Source organism: Rhea pennata, chromosome Z (assembly GCF_028389875.1).
Source record: "Rhea pennata isolate bPtePen1 chromosome Z, bPtePen1.pri, whole genome shotgun sequence".
NCBI classification, from domain to species: Eukaryota; Metazoa; Chordata; class Aves; order Rheiformes; family Rheidae; genus Rhea; species Rhea pennata.
In genome coordinates this window covers 71028951-71050680 of record NC_084702.1, presented here as the reverse complement: position 1 = coordinate 71050680, position 21730 = coordinate 71028951, and the positions used below count along the sequence as shown (strand labels likewise).

The window sequence follows — 21730 nt, the reverse complement described above, 5'->3', positions numbered from 1 at the left end:
ATTTACAATGAGACCACATCATTTTTTTCTGCAGTTATTCCAGAGGAAGGTCAGCAGTTCAGACTCCGAAGGAGGGATATGTTTCCTTAGTGCTCAAGAAATATATTAGCTTTATTAAGCTAAAGCACGAATGTACTTCTGTTCCTCTGCTTCCAGTAAAAGCAACTTCTCTGTGGAGAGTAATGGATCACAGCACATGTGTGAAGTGGTAGCATATATGAAATAATTTGTTCATTGAACCATCACCCCTTGGGGATTATGTCCGTCTGTTTGATACCAGCCATTTTAATTTAAATTAATTTAATTTAAAAGGAAGATTGGATTTTCTTTTTCTTTTTTTTATAAGATTGCATCTGTGTGCATTTGCTAATGTGAATTGCAAGAATTGGGAGGAAATCTGTATTATGCTGTAACAAGAGGTTTGCAAACAACTCACTGGAGTGTTCCACTGCTGTGGGAATTGGTGAAGCTTATGAAACAATTATGCATGAAAGGTTCCTTGTTTTTTGTGTTTTCAGTTGGATAACTCAGCTTATTTGGCCTTTCTTTTTATGCATATTGCTTCAGAAGAGAAGTGGGAGTTTCTTCATGTTTTGAAATAGTTGCAAGTATTCACATTTACATTAAAATAGATCATGATAATATGAGATAAGCTTGTCTGTCAGGTTACTGCTTAGAAGACCTCTGACCATTTTACATCTTTAAGACACATGTTCAGCTAATGAATACTAGTAGTGTGTATTCTTAACCTAATATCTAAGACTACAGCCATGGCCTAGCAGCTTAGTGTGGTGCTATAGTGAACAGACTGAAAAGGCTGGCATGAAATGTATTCGTGCTGTTGAAATCTGACAGAAGAAAGATGGACACAGGTAGTGCAGCACTGGTCAGCTGATAATTAGGATCGTGGTTCACACAAAGCCCAGCTGCTGTGAACCGTCCTTTAGTATCGTGAAAGAAGATCTAATATTATTCTTTTCAAGAAGGATTTTTTTGAAAAGCAATGCAGTAGGAGGAGCTTCTTAAAAGCTTGTGAGTGGTGGCCTGGGAGAAAGAATGAAGATGCTTTTTGGAGAACTTAACAAGTAGGTTAAAAACAGGACTTGTGGGCTGACCAGAGGTGGGAGTCAGCTGCTGAAAGATGGTAATGTGGAAACAGGCTATCAAGGACCTTGGAAGTAATGACATGGAGCATATATTTCTTGTGAGAGAGGAAAGGGAGCAGTGGTCCAAGAAGATGATCTCTGCAGTAATGTAGGTCTGAGTATGGCAAGTGCTTTAGCAGTGTAGGTATACGGGAAAGGTAACATTATGGAGACACATGCATTATGCAGAGAGGAACTCTGCATTGTTCAAACATAGCCTAGGTTCAAAGACATCTGGAGAAGCTCAGCTCAAGCAAGATGGCCAGGTTGCAGGTCTCAGCAACAGAATGCCATGTAGTGACCACAGTGAGCAGGAACAGCAACTGAGATGGCTTTGAGGTGTGATGGCTTCAGTTTGCTTTGGTTGCGTTAGGCTTTGCGAATGAGGAGATGAGGGGAGAGAGCCTGTGATTTCATCTTGCAGAGAAGAATATAGCCTGAAATAGAGATAAAATCAGATTGCATTTGAGTTTGTGTTGCAAAAAAAAAAATGAGATGGAGGGGAGAATAGATGGTTAATCTAAGGGATATGCTGCAGTAAGAACTAGAAGCTACAGGAGAAGCAGGAGATGGATACAAAGTCTCAGTGGGGTTAATTTTTTTGAGAATTATGCCCCACCCTGTTGATAAGCTGAGCAGGGGCATATGGAGCTCTGGTACTGAGATTTGAAAGAGGTCATGTGGATCAAGTGTAATTTGAGTGTTGTAGGTAGGAGATGATCTATGGTGGAATGAGACAGACTCCTAGTATTGCTTGTGCACGGCATATTCATTGAATAAAAGTGGAGAAAAAGTGACCAGTTAAAGACTGGAGACACAAGCAGTAGGTTGCTTTACAGATGGAGGAAACTAAGGTGTACAGGTGTTGAGGAGCACAGAAGAGTATCAGGAAAAGTCTGAGAAGAATAAATTGGGCAAAAGAGAAGCAAGGTGAAGGCAAAAAGTCACTAGGAGGCTAAATTGAGAGGAGGAAGAGAGCAGAAGAAGAACAGGCACAGTAATGAGTAAGTATAAACAGATTTATGTGAGGCTTAAGAGCAAAAATGAGCTCTTTTGGGCTGTGTAAACTACCATCAAGCCCATTTGTTACTGGGAGGCTAGTCCATGTGTAGAATGTAAGGTAAAATAAAAACAACTACTTGAGGCCAAGCTGGTGATGAAAAGCTATATGAGCTCTCCAGGAGATGCATGGAAATGATCACAGAATCACAGAATGGTTGAGGTTGCAAGGGACCTCTGGAGATCATCTAGCCCAGCCCTCTATTCTAGCAGGGTCACCTAGAACGTGTTGCACAGGATCGCATGCAGGCAGGTTTTGAATATATCCAGAGAAAGAGACTCTTCAACTTCTCCGGGCAATCTGTTCCAGTGCTCTGCTACCCTCACAGGAAAGAAGTTTTTCCTCATAATCAGGTGGAACTGCCTGTGTTTCAGTTTGAGCTCCTTGTGTCCTATCACTCAGCACCACTGAAAAGAGTCTGGGCACATCCTCTTGATACTCTGCCTTAAGTATTTGTATACATTGATAAAATCGCCTCTCATGCTTCTCTTCTCCAGGCTAAACAGGCCCAGCTCTCTCAGCCTTTCCTTATAAGAGATGCTCCAATCCTTTAATCTTCTTTATAGCCCTATGCTGGACTCTCTGCAGTAGCTCCATATCTCTCTTGTACTGGGGAGCCCAGAATTGGACACAGTACTCCAGATGTGGCCTCCTCAGGGCTGAATAGGAGGGAAGGATCACCTCCCTTGACCTGCTGACAACACTCTTCCTAATGCAGCCCAGGAGACCATTGGCCTTCTTAGCCACAAGGGCACATTGCTGGCTCATGGTTAACTTGTCCACCAGCACTCCCAGGTCCTTCCCTGCAGAGCTACTCTCTAGAAGGTCAGGCCCCAGCTTATACTGGTGCATGCACCTCCCTAGGTGCAGGACCCTGCACTTGTCCTTGTTGAACCTCAGGAGGTTCCTCTCTGCCCAGCTCTCCAGCCTGTCCAGGTCTCTCTGAATGGCAGCACAGCCCTCAGGTGTATCAGACACTCCTCCCTGTTTTGTGTCTTCAGCAAACTTGCTGAGGAGGCACTCTGTCCCCTCGTCTAGGTCACTGATGAATAAACTGAACAGGACTTCTTCCCCCAGTACTGAGCCCTGGGGGACACTGCTGGCTACAGGCCTCCTGGACTGTGCTGCTGATGACAGCCCTCTGAGCTCTGCCTTTCAGCCAGTTCTCAATCCACCTCACTGTCCACTCATCTAACCCACACTTCCTGAACTTGTCCATGAGGATGTTATGGGAGACAGTGTCGAAAGCCTTGCTAAAGTCCGGGTAGACAACATCTATTGCTCATCCAGTGATTGCTGAATTCATGTTATCTGCCTTCGAATCTTCACAAAGCAGAGTTGGGCAGAGGGAGATTTAACATGCTATAGTGAAAAGGCTTGACAGGACCTATCTAAAGAATTCACAACTTGTCTCAACTTGCTCATGACTGATACTGTCAAACTAAAGAACTTGATTCTCTCTACTGTTTTATCTCGGGGATATAGTGTAACGTGTGTTGCCTTTATTTATAGCTAAGAATTAACAGATTCAGTCGTCTTGATTTATTTCCTGCAAGAATAAAACGTATCATACATTAAATGGAAAGGCTATAAGAAATTGCTCTCTTTATTTTTTTATTGCCTTGGCAACCAAAACCTCTTAATAAGTGGAAGTATTAGTTTGTTTGCTCTTAAGCCTCACATAAATCTGTATTAGTTGGAGCTACAGAAATAAATTCCAGAGCACAACCTATCGAATGTAGAGAACCCCTGCTCACTGCTGAAATACTGCATTGTTGAAGATTTTGTCTCTATAGATGCTTTGCGCTCAAAAGCATTGCATACTGCAGACATGCTTTGTAAGACTCTCCTGTGTCTGATGCAGCAATAGTAGTAAATTCAGACCTAACTGCTTTTTTTTTTTCCTTTCTTACAGAGCATGAGAAACATAGGCTGTGTAAAAGTGCAGACTATATGAATTTACACTTCAAAGTGAAGTGGCTGTACAATGAATATGTTCGTGATCTGCCTGCCTTCAAGGGAAAAGTGCCTGAATATCCAGCGTGAGTGTGTCATATCTTCGGTAGTAAGCCATCAGTCTGCATCTCCTTTTGTGTCTTCTTCAGGGTTGTCATTTATTTCTCCCATGGTTTCTTTGTGATACACTATGTCACCACTCCTTATTTTATACATATACATGCATATTTGTCCCCTCTGGTGTTCTGCATCCTGTCCCTGACAGTTCAGTCCCTTGTTGTACAGTGTGTATCCCATAGGTCTCAACAGGTTTAGCAGAGGCGTAAAGAGTCCTTAAACTATTCTGTTCTTGTGGTGTGGCCTTTGGTCAGTTCTCAAAGAGCAGATATTCCCTGTCATTAGAGACCATGCACGTATGTTTTGCCCCCCCCCCCCCACCTCTACAAATCTTTCTTGATTTAGTTTGAGCTTGTCCTGTCCTACCAGCCTTGGTATGGAGAACAAATTGCTCCTGTTTTGTGAAAGTCACCTGTTGTTCTCCTGTCCCTTCCCAGTCTTTTACCTGTTCCCATTTGTTTCTAGCTTTACTTGCAAGTGAGCTTTTCTCACTGCTCTCCAGCTGGTCTGTGTCTGGACATGCAACACCCATGCTTGAATACAACTGTTCCATCTAGACCTTGCCTTGTACTGCCTTGCATGCAGTACTGCAGTTCTTGCATGCCAGGGTGGTGGCAGCCTTTTTGCAATGGTATTGCCAGTGCCTAGGCATCCTCAACAGTGTCCTGCCTAGCTATTGTTCCCATCCTGTATTTGATTATTCACTGCTGTCTGAATGATCATAGAATTGGTAAGGTTGGAAGGGACGTCTGGAGATCACCTAGTCCAACCCTCAAACAAGGGGCCCATATGGGGATCAAACCTACGACCTTGGTGTTATTAGCACCACACTCTAACCAACTGAGCTAAACCTAACCCAAATATAGCACTTGCCCCTCTTGCTTGGACTGCCTCCCCAGTTTGGCATTTTGAATTCTCTTCCCATCCTCCACTGTATGCAGTCCTTCAAGCCTGGTGTTATCTGCATGTTAAGACTGAGGCACTTGGTGTAAGTTCTTGGCTTGGACTATGGGCCTCACTTAACAAATCAGGTCAGAGAGAGACATTAGCTGAGTGAACAGGGTGCTGGAGTGACAGTCAAAGAAGGCTTATCTCTTTGTGCCTCTGAGTCGGTGCAGACTTAGGCAAGCAATCTGATATCCTTATTCTCCCTCCCCTCACCCCCCACCTCTTAATCAGGATAATGATGCTGAGTTTCTTTTTGCAAACTGTTCTGCTCTGCTGGTCTTTGTTGTAAAGCTCCTTCAGTGCTCCTGTACCTGTGCAGTGTCTGGCTTCCCTTGCTACTTCACTCTCATATTTTAGGACAACAACCACATTGTCAGGGTCTTCACTTGTCACAAAATATCCCCGTGATATCAATTACAGCAATGAACTGTTGTCTGTTTTGCTCGATCACCAATGTTTTTAGCTTTGCAACTTCTTTAAACAAAGGAGTCCATGCATAAGGTTTGCACATCAGTAAACTCTTTAGATGAAACCAAATTGCTGCTGTCCAGAGAAAAACTGAGATGTCTATCTACTAAACAGATGAGGATATTCATGAACTATCTTTTCTTTTTGGAGCTGTAAGAGACCGTGCTTCTAATTGCCTTGGGACATGATTGAATAAGGTGAAAGCTCCAAAATAGTGAAGCTGATTTTTTTTTTTTTTATGCTTCCCTTATTTTCTGAAATTCAGCAGCAGTTTCTGAACTTGAAGTAGAAACATAGCTGGCAGTGGATCTTTAAAACTTCTTCTCTTCATTTCTTAGCTGCCTGCTAAAAGCTGTGAAGTGTCAGCTTCCAAAAATAAGTCCATCTATTTGGACGCATAAAGAAATGTTCTATATTTGTTTTAATACTGATATTAGCATGCAGCTAGTATTGTAGCTGTACTAGAAACTCCAATGGGGAAGGGTATTCCTGCCTTTGAAATCCTGTCTTTTTCCTCTGGGTCACTTTATCAAACATCTAACTTCTGCTCATCTAACTCTTGGAAATCCTGCCTGCCGCTTTGTGTCTGCAGTTGCCAAGGCCCATTGGATGTTCACTGGGCACCCACATGCATCAAGCACAGCAAACGAGCAAGATTAATTCACCTGTCAAGCCTGAGACCACAGAAGCCAGGCTCGTGGCCAAGCTGAAATTACAGCCTTTTGTGCTACCTTGTTGTTGTGCAACCAAGAGCAACGCACTTGCGTTTTATCACAAAGCACCGCTCCCCTTCCCTGCCGGCAGGACTGAAGTGTGTTCTGTACAAAAGTTGTTTGGAGATGTGGGCTGTGCTGTCTTGAGTCAGGCTGTGCTGACCTCTGCAAGCACAGACTGTTCACGCAGTGGCGGCACTGGCCTCTGCCTTGTGTGCTGGTGCGTGAGTCATTACCCCGCTTGCTTCTAGATCGATAATTCAAAGCGACAGGACAAAGATGATATTTGCTGGGTAACAACATTCTGAATCTATTTCTGCATGGAATCAGATTATTTTTTTACTGGCTTCTGTGCTAGATAATTTTGAATATAGACAATTTGCCTTCATGGTTCACAGTGTCCCTCCTTGCTTGCCCAGCAGCCTGAAAACTGGTGGTAAAACACTGTAAAGGGATACTTAGCCTGAGATAACTCTACGTTTTTATTATAGCTCAAAGCACACTTTGCACCTGAATGTGTCCAGGAACTAGAAATATTTATAGATGATTTATAATTTTTTACGTTTTACTCCCAGCCAGCAAAAGGCGAAGCTGAGAGTGGCTTTGCAAATGTGGCTACAGAATTTCCTGAGCTGATTGGAGTAGTTCACTTTGCACTTGAAGGCTCATTTTAAGTCTTTGAACCTAGATATTTTTTTTAATGGCAGGGCTTGGTGGGGGAGCAGATATGACAAAATCCCAAACCTCAGTGTCCCTTTCTTTATTCACCATCTTTGCTTAGGCAATCTGGTGAGACAGTAAAATAGCTATGCAACTAATCTTGTATATTGACATATGGTAGCCATAAAGACGAGCAATGATTGTTCTGAACACTGCATGGTCCTTTGTAATGGATATGGCGCAATAACCAAGGACGAATGATAATCGAGAAGCAGTTCTACTTTTCTCTATGCCAGAAGCCACAATTTTGGCTCTGTGCTTTCTATCCTATGCTATAGTATAGGTGAGGCAGTAAGCAGCTTGCAGCCTGGGAATTTTGAAAGAGGTAGAGGATTTGGAAGTTGCTTCCTTGTAAACTGCGGAGTTCCCTTGCAAGGATCGAGCTACAGCTTCAAAATGTGCTATTTTAATTAAGAACAAAATGTTGAAAGCACGAGAAACTTGCAAAGCACAGGAACTCTCAAATATGCTGACTTTTGAGAGCTTGTACTGGCAGTCAAAAGGAATTTTTCAGGAACATGGGAAGTCCATATGTCTGACAATTTTGCTCAGTTGCTGTCTGAATTGGATAGCGCTGCATAGGCAGGTTGCTGTCGGCATTTAACACTGTGTCAGTTACAATTTCCAGTATTAGCATCGATGCGCTTTATATTCCAAAGCGTAGAGAGTATTTAAGATTATCCAGTGTGCTCTGTCTGTGAATTTGCTCTTGATCTCCCTCTCATGTCTGGCACATGCTTTCATGCTCTTTGCAAACTCAGCCCATAATTAGCACGATCTGTGTGAACACAGCTGCTTGTTTAGAGGAGGTTGTACTCTGTTGTGAAGCTCACATAATAATCTTTTGTATGGACTGAAATCAAACGTGCGCACTTTTTTCCTTGTTTGTCACTGCTGTTTAGTAATATTTGAAATTAAGATTTACTTCAGCTGCAGTACATTGGCACTTCCACATGATAGATCTGAATAACAGACCCTAGACAGACATTTAGATAAAGGCTTAAGTGCTGTGTTTTTGCTTAAGCACAGACAATGCCCCTCCCACTTCTACTGTGTGACTGTCCCAAATAGCAGGGACCCAGAGGGATGACCTGCTCTCCAAGCTCTGGAATCCCATCACTAAAGCTGCTTCTCACCTTGCCTGTTTGGCATCTCCCATCTTGCTCCCCTACCTCTCATATTCTGCACTACCGTTTAGCTTTTCCTCCCAAGTGAGGAGAGGGGACAGATACAAAACTTGTCTTGCTTCTAGGGCCTGCTGATCTCAGGGACTTGATCATGTTGCAAGGCTGTCGGGCTTGCAGTTTTCTTGTAAAACGAATTTAAACTTCTTTAAAAATCTGATGAAGTGCTATTTCAGGCCTGACCAGCTTCTTGCAAGTCTTAGAGGATGGTCTATGCTATCACCAGAAGTTAATCTTACTCAGGCACCCTCACAGTGAGATCATCAGATGAAAGAAATGGGTGCATGTTCTGGAAAAGGCTGGAGGAAGGGGAGAACAGGATTAAAGCACAAAATTTCTAACCTCACTTCTCCCTCCTGGCACTCCAGAGCAGAGCCTCTATCTGCAGATTAAGTGGCTACAGGGCCCTGGAAAACAGTGCCTTTTCCTCCCTTTGTGCTCATTTGTATCTCTTAAATGTAAAATGGTAAGTCCAAATGCAGTGTGGTGCGTCTCTCATTGCACACAGACAGTGGGTATGGAGGTCTTCATTCTCTTGTGTAACACATGAATAAAAAGGGAGGAAAAGGCAATAAAAACGTTCTGAGATGCTGGGAAAAGGTAAAGAAGGAACCCAAGGGAAAATGGGGAAGGTACCAAGGAAGAGAAAATATAGGGAAGAAGGACAAAAATAACACAGGACCAGCAGTCTGCAGAGACTGGGCCATGCTGCATTCTGCTGATCCAGCCCAAGTGATGGTATAGGCCCTACTCAGTGGTAGTTTGTGAACCGGTTAGAGCATTTGGGGAGATTTTGGTGGGATACATAGATAATAGCGTTCAGGCAACTAACAGAAGCATGCTTTCCATGAGACTTACTGAAAGAGCGCCACTGATCTTGACAGTAGTGTTGGGGAAAGAGGAAGGGCAAGATGTTATTCTGGGGGTAATTAGATCATCTGAACATCTGCTGGATGCTACAGGGATGGATCTGTCCTGGGGAAAGGTCTATTTGGGGTACTCTATTTCATGCTGTATCTTGTCTTTCCTGTCCCTCTTCCAGGTGGTTTGAGCAGTTTGTGATGCAGTGGCTGGATGAAAATGAAGATGTTTCTTTGGAATTCTTGCATGGTGCTCTGGAGAGAGATAAAAAAGATGGGGTATGTAGGTCACTGAAAGGAGGGCTGCACTATTTAGTGTCCAGAACCAAATAATAACACTGTAAATTCAGCTGTTGTACAAAGGGAAGATGCAGTACTTTTTGCAATAGGGAACTTGTTTATCTAGTACATTTGTGTACAGGTCACAAAGAGCTGTTTTAAACTAATAGCGACGTGCAAACCATTCATTTATGCCTGTTGTGTTCTGCTGCTATTAATCTTTCAGTCAGTGGCTTGGTGCGCTCTCATCTCCTTGTGTTTGTGAGATACGTAATTGAAATATAAGGCACTTAGCATGTGTTTAATCACAGCAGTGAGACTATGACCTTAATCCACCTACAGATTAATTTTATTTCTTAGTTTGCTGAGTATTTCCAATGGTGAGCATGAGCCTTGCATTTTTTTCAGTGACTGGTGTTGTAGCCTGTGATGTGATGCTGATGTCAGCATTCCTCTTAATGTCTCCATATTAAAAAAAAAATCCTCTTTTCTTTACTCATTAACGGACAGGCAAGCAATGCATTCGTTAAGGGTCTCAGCATCACACTGCACACTAGGATTGTCAAATCCTAGCTGATGAAGGTCGGTAAACCTATAAACCCAGCAGAATTGGCTGTTTAGCTCCCCTGGGCCTCTTGGAGAACTTGGACTAATTATGAGGAAGATGTGGGTTTTTGTGAAGGTGTTCTGCCTCCAGGACTGCAGATGACGAGATAAGCGTGAAATGCCAGCTGTGTGTTTCAGACCTTTCCATCTGAGAATGACTGTGTGCTTCTGTTTTAGTTCCAGCAAACATCTGAGCATGCTCTGTTCTCCTGCTCAGTGGTGGATGTCTTCACTCAGCTCAATCAAAGCTTCGAGATCATTAAGAAGCTTGAGTGCCCAGACCCTGTCATTGTTGCTCATTACAATAGGAGATTTGCTAAGGTAATATCCTCAATATCCAACTGTTTGTCTGCCTTTAGCAAGATGAAAAATAGGGTCCTTCAAAATGTTCTGTGGTTTTGGCTTGTTTTCCTGGAGTTCTCCTGCAGCGATGGGAGACCAATAACAATACTGCCTTGTCTTCACAGACAATTGGGAAAGTGCTGATGCAGTATGCTGATATCCTCTCCAAGAGTTTCCAGTCCTACTGCTCCAAGGAGAAACTGGTGAGTCGTGATGAATTCCTCCTCCACCCTGAGGAATCACGTAATTTGTCGTGACAAAACAAGTTTCCCTGCACACTGCATCTGATCACATGGATGATGTAAATATGATCAGTACTGTTTTTATCATCATCCATACACTTTTGAATTGGATTCTGGCTTACCCGTGACATAAAAGTAGACCCCAAAGGTGATCCACAGGGTTTGGAGATGTTAGGTCCCCTTGGAATTCTCTGCCTGTCTACATCCTGCATCAGAGTGACAGGTGATGGGCATAGGCTGTTCTCTAGATCAGAACTCAGAAGCACTCTTTGTTTACATTTGTCTCTATGTAATTAACTTACTGTTTAAATCCAAATTTAGTGAAATTCAGGATATTAAATGAAACAAGCTCTTTAATTTTTGAGCCCTGGGTCTGTCCCATGCTGTTTTTAGTATCTCCCACAGCTATGTTTGGGGATGGAAGTAGAGAGAGAAGGAGTCTATTCCTCAAGCTGCCTTTGATTACTGCTCTCAGGCTTGGCCTAGCAAATGTCAAACACCTCTTTGAGTATAGACAGTACCGGTAGTATCTGGCTGGTAGTTCCCCTTCTGACCTGAGATTTGCACAACTCACAGTAGTAGATGGCAGCAGTAAGAGGCTATGAAGGCAACAACAGCTTGGACTTCTGGAGTGCATGAGGGGAGAGAGTTGGGTCTTGTCCTTGCACTGATTTCTTCTCGACTTATCCTCAGTGATAGAGGTGAGGAGGAAAATACAACAGCTGAGAATTCGCTGATCTGGGGTTTTTTGGAACTGGCCATTTCATTTCAAGCTGGAGAAAATAAAAGCTCCTTTTTTAGGTTTGAGTGCTGAGATCTATGCCTTACCTCCTATTTGACTCACGGAGGCAGTTGTACTTGGGGGAGGGTGTCTGAGGCACAGACTGTACTAGTGGATGAATGTGTTAGCATCTAGAGCAGTAACAGGCACCTACTTTTGTCCCTTCAGCCCTGCATCCTTATGAATAATATCCAGCAGCTGCGGGTACAGTTGGAGAAGATGTTTGAAGCCATGGGGGGTAAAGAGGTAAGAGCATTAAGAGATTGAGTAATTATTTACTCATTCTTACTGCAATGTTACTAGGTTATTAGCATCATCCTGGTACTTGCAGACTGCAGTCTTGAGGAGAGCCCTGTGACACCTGGCACTATAGTAAGTGTGAAGGGACAGCCACGCCTGGAGATTTTTCAGCTAAATTTATCATAAGATGCAGGAGGGAATGTTTCAAGGAACAAAATAGAGTGGAGGAGGAAAGAGAGGAATCTGTAACGTGTTCATGTAGGCTGGTTATGGACATGGCTGGTGGTTTCAAGACTCTGAAGTAAGACATGTGTCTGAGAACTGTTGACATCAAGTCATTTTAGATTATATAAATGTAGGACAATACCTCTGATGTTAAATGTCCAATATCTAACATATTGCAAATATGCAAGTGCTGACTTACGTGCTCATGCTTTGTTGGATACTCAGAAGTGTGCATAAATGTAGATGTATTTCTTAGCTTTCCTTTCTTTTTCCTGAAGTGGCTGTTCTCACAAAAATAAATTTTTTTTTCTCCCCTAAATAACTGTTTCTGTTCTGATATAATCTGTGTGCTTTCTTTCTTTTTCATTGCTTTTCAATATTCAGGAAGATGAAGAAAAGGCTGCTGATGCTGCTGTTAGGAAAAATTGTTTTCAAAGCCTAAGTGCATTTTCTTTTGGCTGTGTTGTGGTAGAATCTGTGCTATGACCTATATACCAAGAGGAAAGTTCACTTTGCTAGTTTTTGCCTGCATTGCTGTTTCAAATCTTTCTCGTGCTTAGTGGCAGAATTCTATGAAGTAGCAAAATCTCTACTAAAAGATTAATCTTGTAAGGCAAGAGACCCCCATCTTGTCCTTTCACATGCAATCTCAACAATCCTAACTTCTTACAGTTACATCAAGAATTAGAATTATATCTTCTCAGCTGTAATAGCAGTGGTAGCTAAATGCTTTTTTTCAGGAAAAAATAGAGTTATGATGAAATATTTGTGAAATGATTTATAAAGTTTTAATACATGTGCACTTGATTTCTCTTAAGGAATCAATTTGTCAAATTATCGCATAGTACTGACCATTAGGTAGAGTTTCCCTATGCTTAGAATTGAAAATACCAACAAGTTAACTGTTAATATGTTAAATTGGGGAAAAAAAATGCATTTAATGGAACTGTCAGCTGCTTCTTGTAGCCTAGACCTATTATCTGAATTCTACAGTTAAAAATTTTCCTCAGGTGGTAGCTGACATAGAACAAAAATAATGAAGGCACTATTTCCCCTGTATTGTACCAAAAAAGAGAAAAAGGGAGAGGAGCCCAGACTGGGAACAATAAAACCCAAACAAAAGACCTGGTAAACATGCTAGAAAGCTGGTTTTTTGGAAGTCATTTCTTTTTTTTTTTTTCTTTTTGAATTCTGCTTGTTCACTTCATTAGGATGCCACTGATCACCAGAAATAAATCATGTTGTGCTAAGTGCCTGAATTATTTGCCATCTCCAGGAGTTTTCCTCTTGGTGACCATGTAGTACTTTGCTTCTTGAATTGAAACCTGCCAGATCCTCTGTTTTGCTAGAGTAAACAAGGCCTCGTCGTAGTTTGAGTAGTCCCTTCTCTGATGGAGATTAAGCTTGGCTAGTGAGTATCAGTTGGTGAGACAACAGCTTTGAAAATAGAATCATGTAGGCAAACATGCTGTTGGAAATGCATTTCTATAGAGTTTTATCCTCTCCTTCAAGAAGGGCAGTTTGTAGTTCGTGTGGTGGATTTGGTGTATGTTCATCTATACATCACGCAGCAGCCTGCACAAATGTAAATGTTGTCCTGGCTGCTGTACCTAAAACAGATCTGCTTCTTTGGAGGGATTAATAAAGTAGCATAGTAATATGTCCTGGCCACCTTGAACTATTTGCCTGCTTGTGTCCTTCTGTGTTGTTAAGAATTAGGTACTAAATACTCAGTTGTTCGAACAATAGTGAAGCTAGACATACCGTGTGTGAAGCCAGAACTTGGGGATTGATTTCAACTACTTCATGTTCAAGGCTTCTTTTGCTTCTGATGCATACAGAATACATGATCCATGTCCATCTGCAGAACACTAGCTCTTCAAGTCTCTGGAGAGCTTATAAATATGACTGCTCCCTGGTGCTCTTTGCCAGCAAGTCCCAAAGCACTCTCCAAAGAAAATTCGTGTCATAGTTTTTACAAAGTTAGGGAAATGAAAAGATAATAATTATACTGCAGTGTAATGGCATAACAAGGAATAGAAGTACTTGCCCAGATATATCATGGAATTAGACTCCCTAATATAGTGGCTTCCTTCCCCAGATGAGGAATCTTAATCTCCACCTCCACTTTTTATTATTATTATTATTATTATTATTCTTTTTCAAACTTGGAAGGCATAAAGTAGGGCAAAAATTGGTCCAACATCACCAGGTTTCATGTGCGACATCACGTAGTCCATGAACAGTAGTGGTAGGAAAGGTAGGACATCGAGGCCTTTTAGAGAGCTCTGTGAGGAGCAATTCTGTTGTGTCTGTGCTTGAGATTGCAAGGAATCTTTATATAATTATAGGAAGAAAAACTCTTACATGATTTTTATGGCTTATAATTAATACTTCTATCCCTTTTGAGGTCTGTTATCTCAGAGGGTCAAAACAGCTTCAGGGTGGTTCAGAAGCTCTTTCAAACATTCCTGAAGCCGATCTTGAAAACTTACGCATTTATGGAGTGACACTTAGCATTCAAAGTATAAAGGACAGTGGAGTCAGGGGTGAGTGCTGGACAGAGACTGGGTACATAAATACTTCTTAGAACTGGGCTGCTCTGTGCTAAAATGGGATATATATATATATATATATATATGTATATGTATATATTCATTGCTAGCTCTTGACTGCATCTGGCCTCATTTATGTAATTCTTCTATTATCTAATTAAACCTAACATGACCTGCATTTTCTGCTCACCCCTGTAGTTTTCCTGCAAACATCAGCCTGCCCTGCATGCTCTCCTTGAGGCCATTGTAAGCCTTTTTGATTTTGCTGATGAGAGATGGTTCTCTGTAGCCCATTATTTTGCTCACCTTTTCATGAGTTATGAACTCATAACATTGAAAATAAAAGCTGCCCTACCGCATTGCCTACTTTTGGAGGCTAAATGTGCTGTGGAAACCTATTTTAAAAGAGCATTTCTGCACTGATTGCTTCTCGTTAGCCTCCCAAGAGCCGTAGCTAGATAAGGCCACTCTAGCATTTGAAAAGCATGTAGCTGTTGCCACTGTTAAACTCTCCAGGTTTCTCATTTTTGAAATCTATAGGAAAGTGGGGAGAAGTATGAAAATTCAGTGCAGCAAGGCCTTTTAAGGAGGTTGAATGTGCTTAGCTTCCTGCCTCACAGCTGTCTTTTCAGAGAGAAGTTTCCAGGCACTAGTGGAGGGTGGTAGAACAAGCATCAGTAACTTCAGGCTGTAGCCAGATGAGTCCCACAACTTGCATGTGGCTAAAATAGGATAGCAGGACAAAATTCTCCAGCTGCTGCTATGTCAGGTCAGACCTGATGATTTCACAGACTTTAAGATCTGAATTAGTTAACATCATCAACTATCTAGAAAGACAGAGCTGAGTTTCTGTAGCTGAAGAACCACCTTCTAGTTCTGGTTGCTCATTCCTCATCACTGTGTATAGAAATGAAGGACAAACTAAAGACATTTCTTGGAGAATTTGGAAGCCCACAGCAGAAAATTGATGGGTTCCGTTTCATCTGTGAAAGAAGCAGAAGTTCAGCCTAAAATGAAATTTATAATACTGTGCTGTAACTAACACCATGCAGGTTAGCAGAGAACTTGAGGTTCCAGCCTTTTATCTGTTTGGATGAGACTTTGAGGCCCAAATTCTCTGAATTGCCAAGTTCTAAGTCTTTACAGACAATCAACAGGGCCCTGCTTTGTTCCCCAAAATGTAAATATAGGCTAGTGCTTTCCTGTTTTTGTTTGCACCTCAGTTAAACCACACATTTAACATCTCAAATATGGTACTGTGGAAGTGCCAACCATTATTTCCGCTAGAATTGGAGCATTTGCTCAGAGATCAGAAGCCACTTGGCCATGGGTGCTGTCCCATGTTTTGCACAGATTACTTTTCATTAGCTTTCTTCATCTGAATCATCTTCTGTACACGCACAGAATAGAGATTGTAACCCTGCGGAGCTCTTATTTCCGATAGAGATGGGATGTGACATCTGGACTTTACGTATGGCAGTGACCCAACTATCTGATATCGCTTTCTGCTTTGCTCTACCAGCCAGATTTATCATGCAGTCCAAGTAGCACTTCCTACTATCAATAACAGCTGATAAGCTTGGAATTCATTGGTAGAGCAGCAGAATAGTCACTGTTTCATTTGAGAGCTGTTATCAGTGCTTAACCATATTGGCAAAGAACAGTTTGCAGCTGTACCATATGCTACAGGGACGCTGTAACCAGTATGTGACTTATGCATGAGAAACAGCAATACAAACCTGCCTATACCTTCCTAATGGACTTAACTCATGCTCAAGTAATTCCATAAAATTTACTTTGAGCCAATACCTAAGCATGAGTAATTGGTAACATATTATCTATACTCCTTCTTCTGCAGTAGTAGTTGTTCAGAAAAAAACAGCTTTTACAGGATGACAGAGGACATGGTGGTCAGTTAACCAGAACGTTCATCGTCAGGGTTGCCTTTGGCTTTGCTTCCCTGGGGTAAGGCTGGGCGCTTCTATGTCAGTCTGGGCAGCTGTCTTGCCAGTTGCATCTAGAGAGCCATGAGCTTATGCTCCGGAGAGGAGACAATTCCTCATTGCGGATACTGGAGCTTGTCCCTATGGTGAAGCACTGCTCCAGCTGTCCCTTCTTGCTGGACAGCTGCCTAGCAGATTTTCTTCTGCTCCCTGGAAGGTCAGACTGTAGCAGCAAGGAAAAGCTTAGAGGCTCTTAGTCATATCACTTCACAGTAAAATGGTTGATTGCTTGCATAGTTCATAAACCAAGGCACCAAGTTGTTGGTCCTGACCTAAAACATCTCTAGATCCAGCATGCGCACATCTGGTAATTAATAAAGAAGTAGAAGTAAATAGAGAGGAATAGTTGACCCATAGAAATTTCTTCTGGCCTTTTTTTTCCAACTGGAAAAACAGTTCCTTGAAATGTTTGGGCCAATGATGAGCTGAACTTGCCCCAGTCTACCAGGAATGGATAAAATCAGAGCACTATTCAAAGCACTGTGCTGTTACTTATCAATAGTGAACCAGGCAGCTTGTGACTTGTTGCCACTGTGTGCTAAGGTGAGAGTGAAAGGCTTGTGCAGGGGCATGACAAACATCGCCAACAGACATTGTTCTTTGTTTTGGTGTGACATTATCTTCCCTCTGCCTTCATAGCAAGGGACTTACAAAGGTAGTAGAAATACAAGGTCATATTAAGAGAGAAATATAATCACAGAAAGCAATGGATAAAGTTATAAGGCTTAAGTAATCATCATCTGCATATTTTTCACCATTTCTTAAATTCTGATCCAGGACTTTCATTAGCCCTGTGTCAAATGCCTAATAGAGTCAATTTTCCATGCCAGCTTGTGATAGGAAAATGAGTGGATCAGATTCCAAATCCCCTAAGGCTTGGCTTTCTCTGACAAATGCTAAAGAATATAAGCAGGCCTTCAGCACAGAATGCAATAGTGGGAATTCCTGTCATGTTCAAATCTTGTGTAGCTGCATACCTGGATATACCATAAAAATCTAAACTGATTACTAGCTACTGTGCTGTGATCTGGCTGATTATATTGGTAAATAGATAGTCTGCTTAGAGGTAAAGCTGAACATCTGAATGCTGAATGCACACATTTTTGGAGTTTGTTTTTTGTTTTACAAGCAGAAGCTTGCTGGCTTGCAAACACAAATCTATCTACAAAGTTACTCTTTCAGGACAAATGATCCCAAAACATTGAACATGTGGTGTTATATTAACACACAGGTGGCCTGCTCAGAAAGTGGCTTTGTTTCAAGGCTGGAGGGATGAAAACAGCCAGAATACAAGCACTTTATGAATGCAGAAACAGGTGGCTTTGGGCTGAGAATGATGGAGCAAGTACCTTCTTACAGCACATGCCAAGATGTCAGCAAAGTACATGTAGTGCTTGGGCTCCATTTTGTGTGTGTGTGTGTGTGTGTGTGTGTGTGTATATATATATATATATATATATATATATACACACATATATATCTTCTCTGAAGAGCTGTATATTAAAAGTTATCTGGATCCTTATGAGAGAAGAGTTGCATGTGCTAAACACACATAGCTGAGATTATGCTTTGCAAAAGTGATCAGTGCACAACAGTTCTTGATGTGGTACTTGGGTCCATATCTGCAAAATATCTGGGGAGCAGTCTTCTTAGAGCAGTGGCTGGACCTCTTAAGTTTGAATACTGATACTAAGGTGGCAGGTGAAATAGCATCTTTCAAGATCATGCATGGAGAAACACATAAGTAACATCAAATCTAAAACAGCCAAGTATCCTTCTGAACTTGAAGTAGTGTCAGGAAGAGAACTGTGAGGGAGAATATCTGTGCCTAGGGCAAACTCTTACTGCTGTTTGGTCAAGTATCTGTTGATGATCTCACAGCTTCTGTAACAGCAACAGGCACTGGAGGAGAGAGTCCTAGTGTGCAAAGTCCAGTGGTGAGAGTTCACATACTTAACAGTGACCTCAACAGCAAACATGAACACAGTGAAGGACAGCGGACTGACTTCTGGGTCCATGCTAAATTTTCTTCTTTCGTCTGCAGTTGGATACAGAAGCAAGTGACCATCTCAAAGAGCTCCAGGTGAAGCTGAACAATGTTTTGGATGAGCTGAGTGCAGTGTTTGGTAACAGGTGAGTATAACTAGGTTCTCAGTCCTAAAAGCGTTCCTTTCTTTCATCTAGCCTCATTTGTTGAGATTAAAAAGAGAAAAGAAACTCATGTCAGCTGTATTGCATTTTTCTTTTTGTCATGAATTCATGGCCTTTCAAATGCTGGGACCACATAAAGAATTGAGAAATGGTTTGAGAAGTCTGTTTTCTATATTGCTTTACATAGAAAGGTAACATAGAGATCTCTCAGCTGTGAAATGTATTTGAAATTACATTGACTGTTTTTTTTTTTTTTCTGTAAACAGTGCTTGTCAGTGCAGTCAATTGCCTGCTCTTTTATTACTCTGAAAGCGGTTTCCAGCTTAGCGTTTATGCAACAACATTCTTGTTTAAACATTCTGCTCTGAACATATGAAACAGCTGAGTGATTTCTGATTGTTAAATGAATTTTGGAATAAGAGGGAAACAGGTTTAGAATTTGAGATTGACTTAGTTTAATGTTGCAATGAATGGTGTTTTCCAGTGTTTCAAAGGGAGAAGCTCTTTAAAGAATCGCCAGAATAATTGTTGGCAATTAAGTTTTGTTTCAAAACATGATACGATTTACCTTAAGGTAAAAAATGTGCTCAACTTTATATTCTTGCCTCAGTGCAAAATTATTGTATCAACTAAACAAAATCTAGAAATTGAGGGTTCCCAGCTGATCTTCAAGAATAACGATTTCTTATGATAAACCTCATTTATTTCATGTTGTGCGTTATAATAAGATTAATGCAGGCATGTAGAGTGGTACAGCTTAAACATAGGGGAGGGGAATAAAGCAAATTGTGCCAACTTAGCTTCCTGCAGTCTATAGATTTGCAGCGCTTATGACCAAAAATCACTGTGGCATTTGTCGGCGCCTATTTGGATTTCAGCACACAGTGCTAAGTGGGTAGCTCCCATTGCCACTAATGGATGGCGTAGCAACAAGCAGAGGTTCAGACTGTAACTAATCTGAAACAATAAGGTTCATTATTAGAGGGCGGATGAGTGAGGAATCATAATGAGGGGGTGAGTCTTGTTACCTGACACCTGTCTCTGTGGTGTCACCGCTACAAGACAATTAGGGTTGAATCTTGACATTTGCAAATATAATTTAAAGAGATTATTCAGTACCAGCACACATACCAGGCAGTGTTTTAGAGAGGCGTGCCAGCAAGAGATTTAACCAGTCAGAGGGCTCAGCTGCTTCACCTGCTCCTTAACAGCAAGAGAGAATGAAAAGCAGAGCTGTAGTTTGCTGTACGAGTGAAGCCTTTTCCTGAAGGATGTAAATGTGGGAGGTAAAACCAATATCCACAGTACTCTCTGCAGGGTCTGCAAGGAGCTGCACCCACAACACTGTGCACACCTGACACTGCAGATCTCACTTTGCTTCATCTGTGTGAGCTAATTGCACCTGCTGGGAAAGCAGCCCGCACCCCGAGAGTCCTGCCACCTTTGCACTGAGGAATGATTGTGTCTGGACACAGAAACATTTTCCGCTTTACAGGATTTCTCAGGGAAAGGGAACCCTGAAAGAGTTCACACTTCATGCAAGGCTGATTGCTGTTTTGTTCCTGGAGGCAGTAGGAGGGAAGGGAGGAAATCCTGTAAGAATCAGGGAGCAGAAGGCCCTGTCTGACAGCCTAGGTGAGGTTGTCTTTTACCTTAGTGTTGCGGAGGGTTCTTGGTGAGCTGTGCCTTTACATGAGCTTCAAATTCAGGTGAAACTGTTACCACAGTAACTGATTTACCAGGTTTCATCATTGGTGACAATTTTACCTTTTTTTTTTTTTTAATCTTTTAAGAGATACTGTTGTTTTTCTTCCCCCAGCTGGAGGTTTACAGCATCTTGAAGCAGGATCCCACAACAGATGCAGTGTTTGGGAGAACTGTGGGGTAGGATTAGCCTGTAACAGAATTAGGACTGTCAGCAGTGCAAGCAATTCCTGGTACTGGTTTTCCTAGCACACCTGATGTGGCTTATGTCTCTGGCTAAGCTGGTGTTGCAGCCACAATTGGCTGCTGCAAGCCCTCCTCTGCCAAAAATGGGGAAAGTGGAAATGGAGGCTGTGTGCGGAGAGAGCTCTTATGTCTATCTGGAACTGCAGCGCGAAGAAGGTTAGAAGTGGGCAGGGAGGATCATGAGACTGGAGGCTGCGATGCAGGAAAGGAAAGAGGTGATGAGTGGGGGAAGGAAGGGTAGAGCAGCGGGAAGGTGGTGTATGCTGGGAGGGGTGCTTCCTGGTGATTCACACAGTAGAAGCTCAGGCTACTTACACAGTTAAAAAAAGTGGCTTCCAAACCTGGGTTCCTGCTCTTAAGTCTTTACCCTAGTTTCTAGCACTGGTTTCACTTCACAGTTTCAAACCTCTGTGCTATTAGTAGATCACTAAATGTCACTCGTAATACATATTGTTAGTAATTGTTCTTTTAAATATCAAAGCATTTCCCTTTATTTGCTGAATCAGTAGGTTGACAGCTCTGCCGTGGTGTTCATCATATCTAACCGTTGTATTATTTCATTTTAAATCTCCTCTTAGCAGTAAGAGATGGAAAGGTAACTGCACTTTAATGGCTTGCAAGTCACATCATTACAGGAATGCTGCTCATTATATAGCTAAACCCCACATCCAGTCCTGATATTTCAGGATAATGTGGGCTGTACACAGTGGACTGGTTTCAACCTGTATCTGCCTTCAAGACTGTCTCTGTGATTTTAAAGGCTTGGCCTCTGATTGATCATAGCCAGATTGCTGCCGATGGACTCTCACATGCTTGGAGTTGTGCGTGTGTCCTGCCATCGTTCCGTATCGAATCTTGCTCTCTCTGGTATAACACTGTGTGTAGAAGGCAAAGATATGTAAGGCTTTGGGCTAAGAATAACTGCATTTCTAGAAAACAACAAAGGATCGTTTCTCTTTGCAAGCAGAAAGAACAAACTCCCCAAGTATGACTTGTGTCTGTGTTCCCAGGTGATGTGCTGTCTGAAGATGATGTGCGTAAGGATCTGAATAGCATGTGCCTTTATAATGAACACTGTGAGGAAATAAGCAGGAAACCTCGGGAAGGAAGAATATATAACTGAGTGCGCAGTTTACGGGCTTGAAATGTTTTACCTTGTGTACTAGAGGTGAGATCTGTGCCACA

General features: G+C 42.0%; 1 protein-coding gene across 2 annotated transcripts in view; it reads left to right on the top strand.

Moving 5' to 3' along the window:
* Window positions 1-21730, top strand: part of UNC13B (unc-13 homolog B) — a 212838-nt gene that overhangs the window by 166803 nt on the left and 24305 nt on the right. For both annotated transcript variants that reach the window (XM_062599298.1, XM_062599297.1), the window contains exons 26-31: window positions 4121-4247; window positions 9354-9450; window positions 10234-10377; window positions 10524-10601; window positions 11590-11667; window positions 18489-18577. In XM_062599298.1, the coding sequence (XP_062455282.1) occupies window positions 4121-4247; window positions 9354-9450; window positions 10234-10377; window positions 10524-10601; window positions 11590-11667; window positions 18489-18577 (613 nt within the window). The remainder of the gene's footprint in view (window positions 1-4120; window positions 4248-9353; window positions 9451-10233; window positions 10378-10523; window positions 10602-11589; window positions 11668-18488; window positions 18578-21730) is intronic.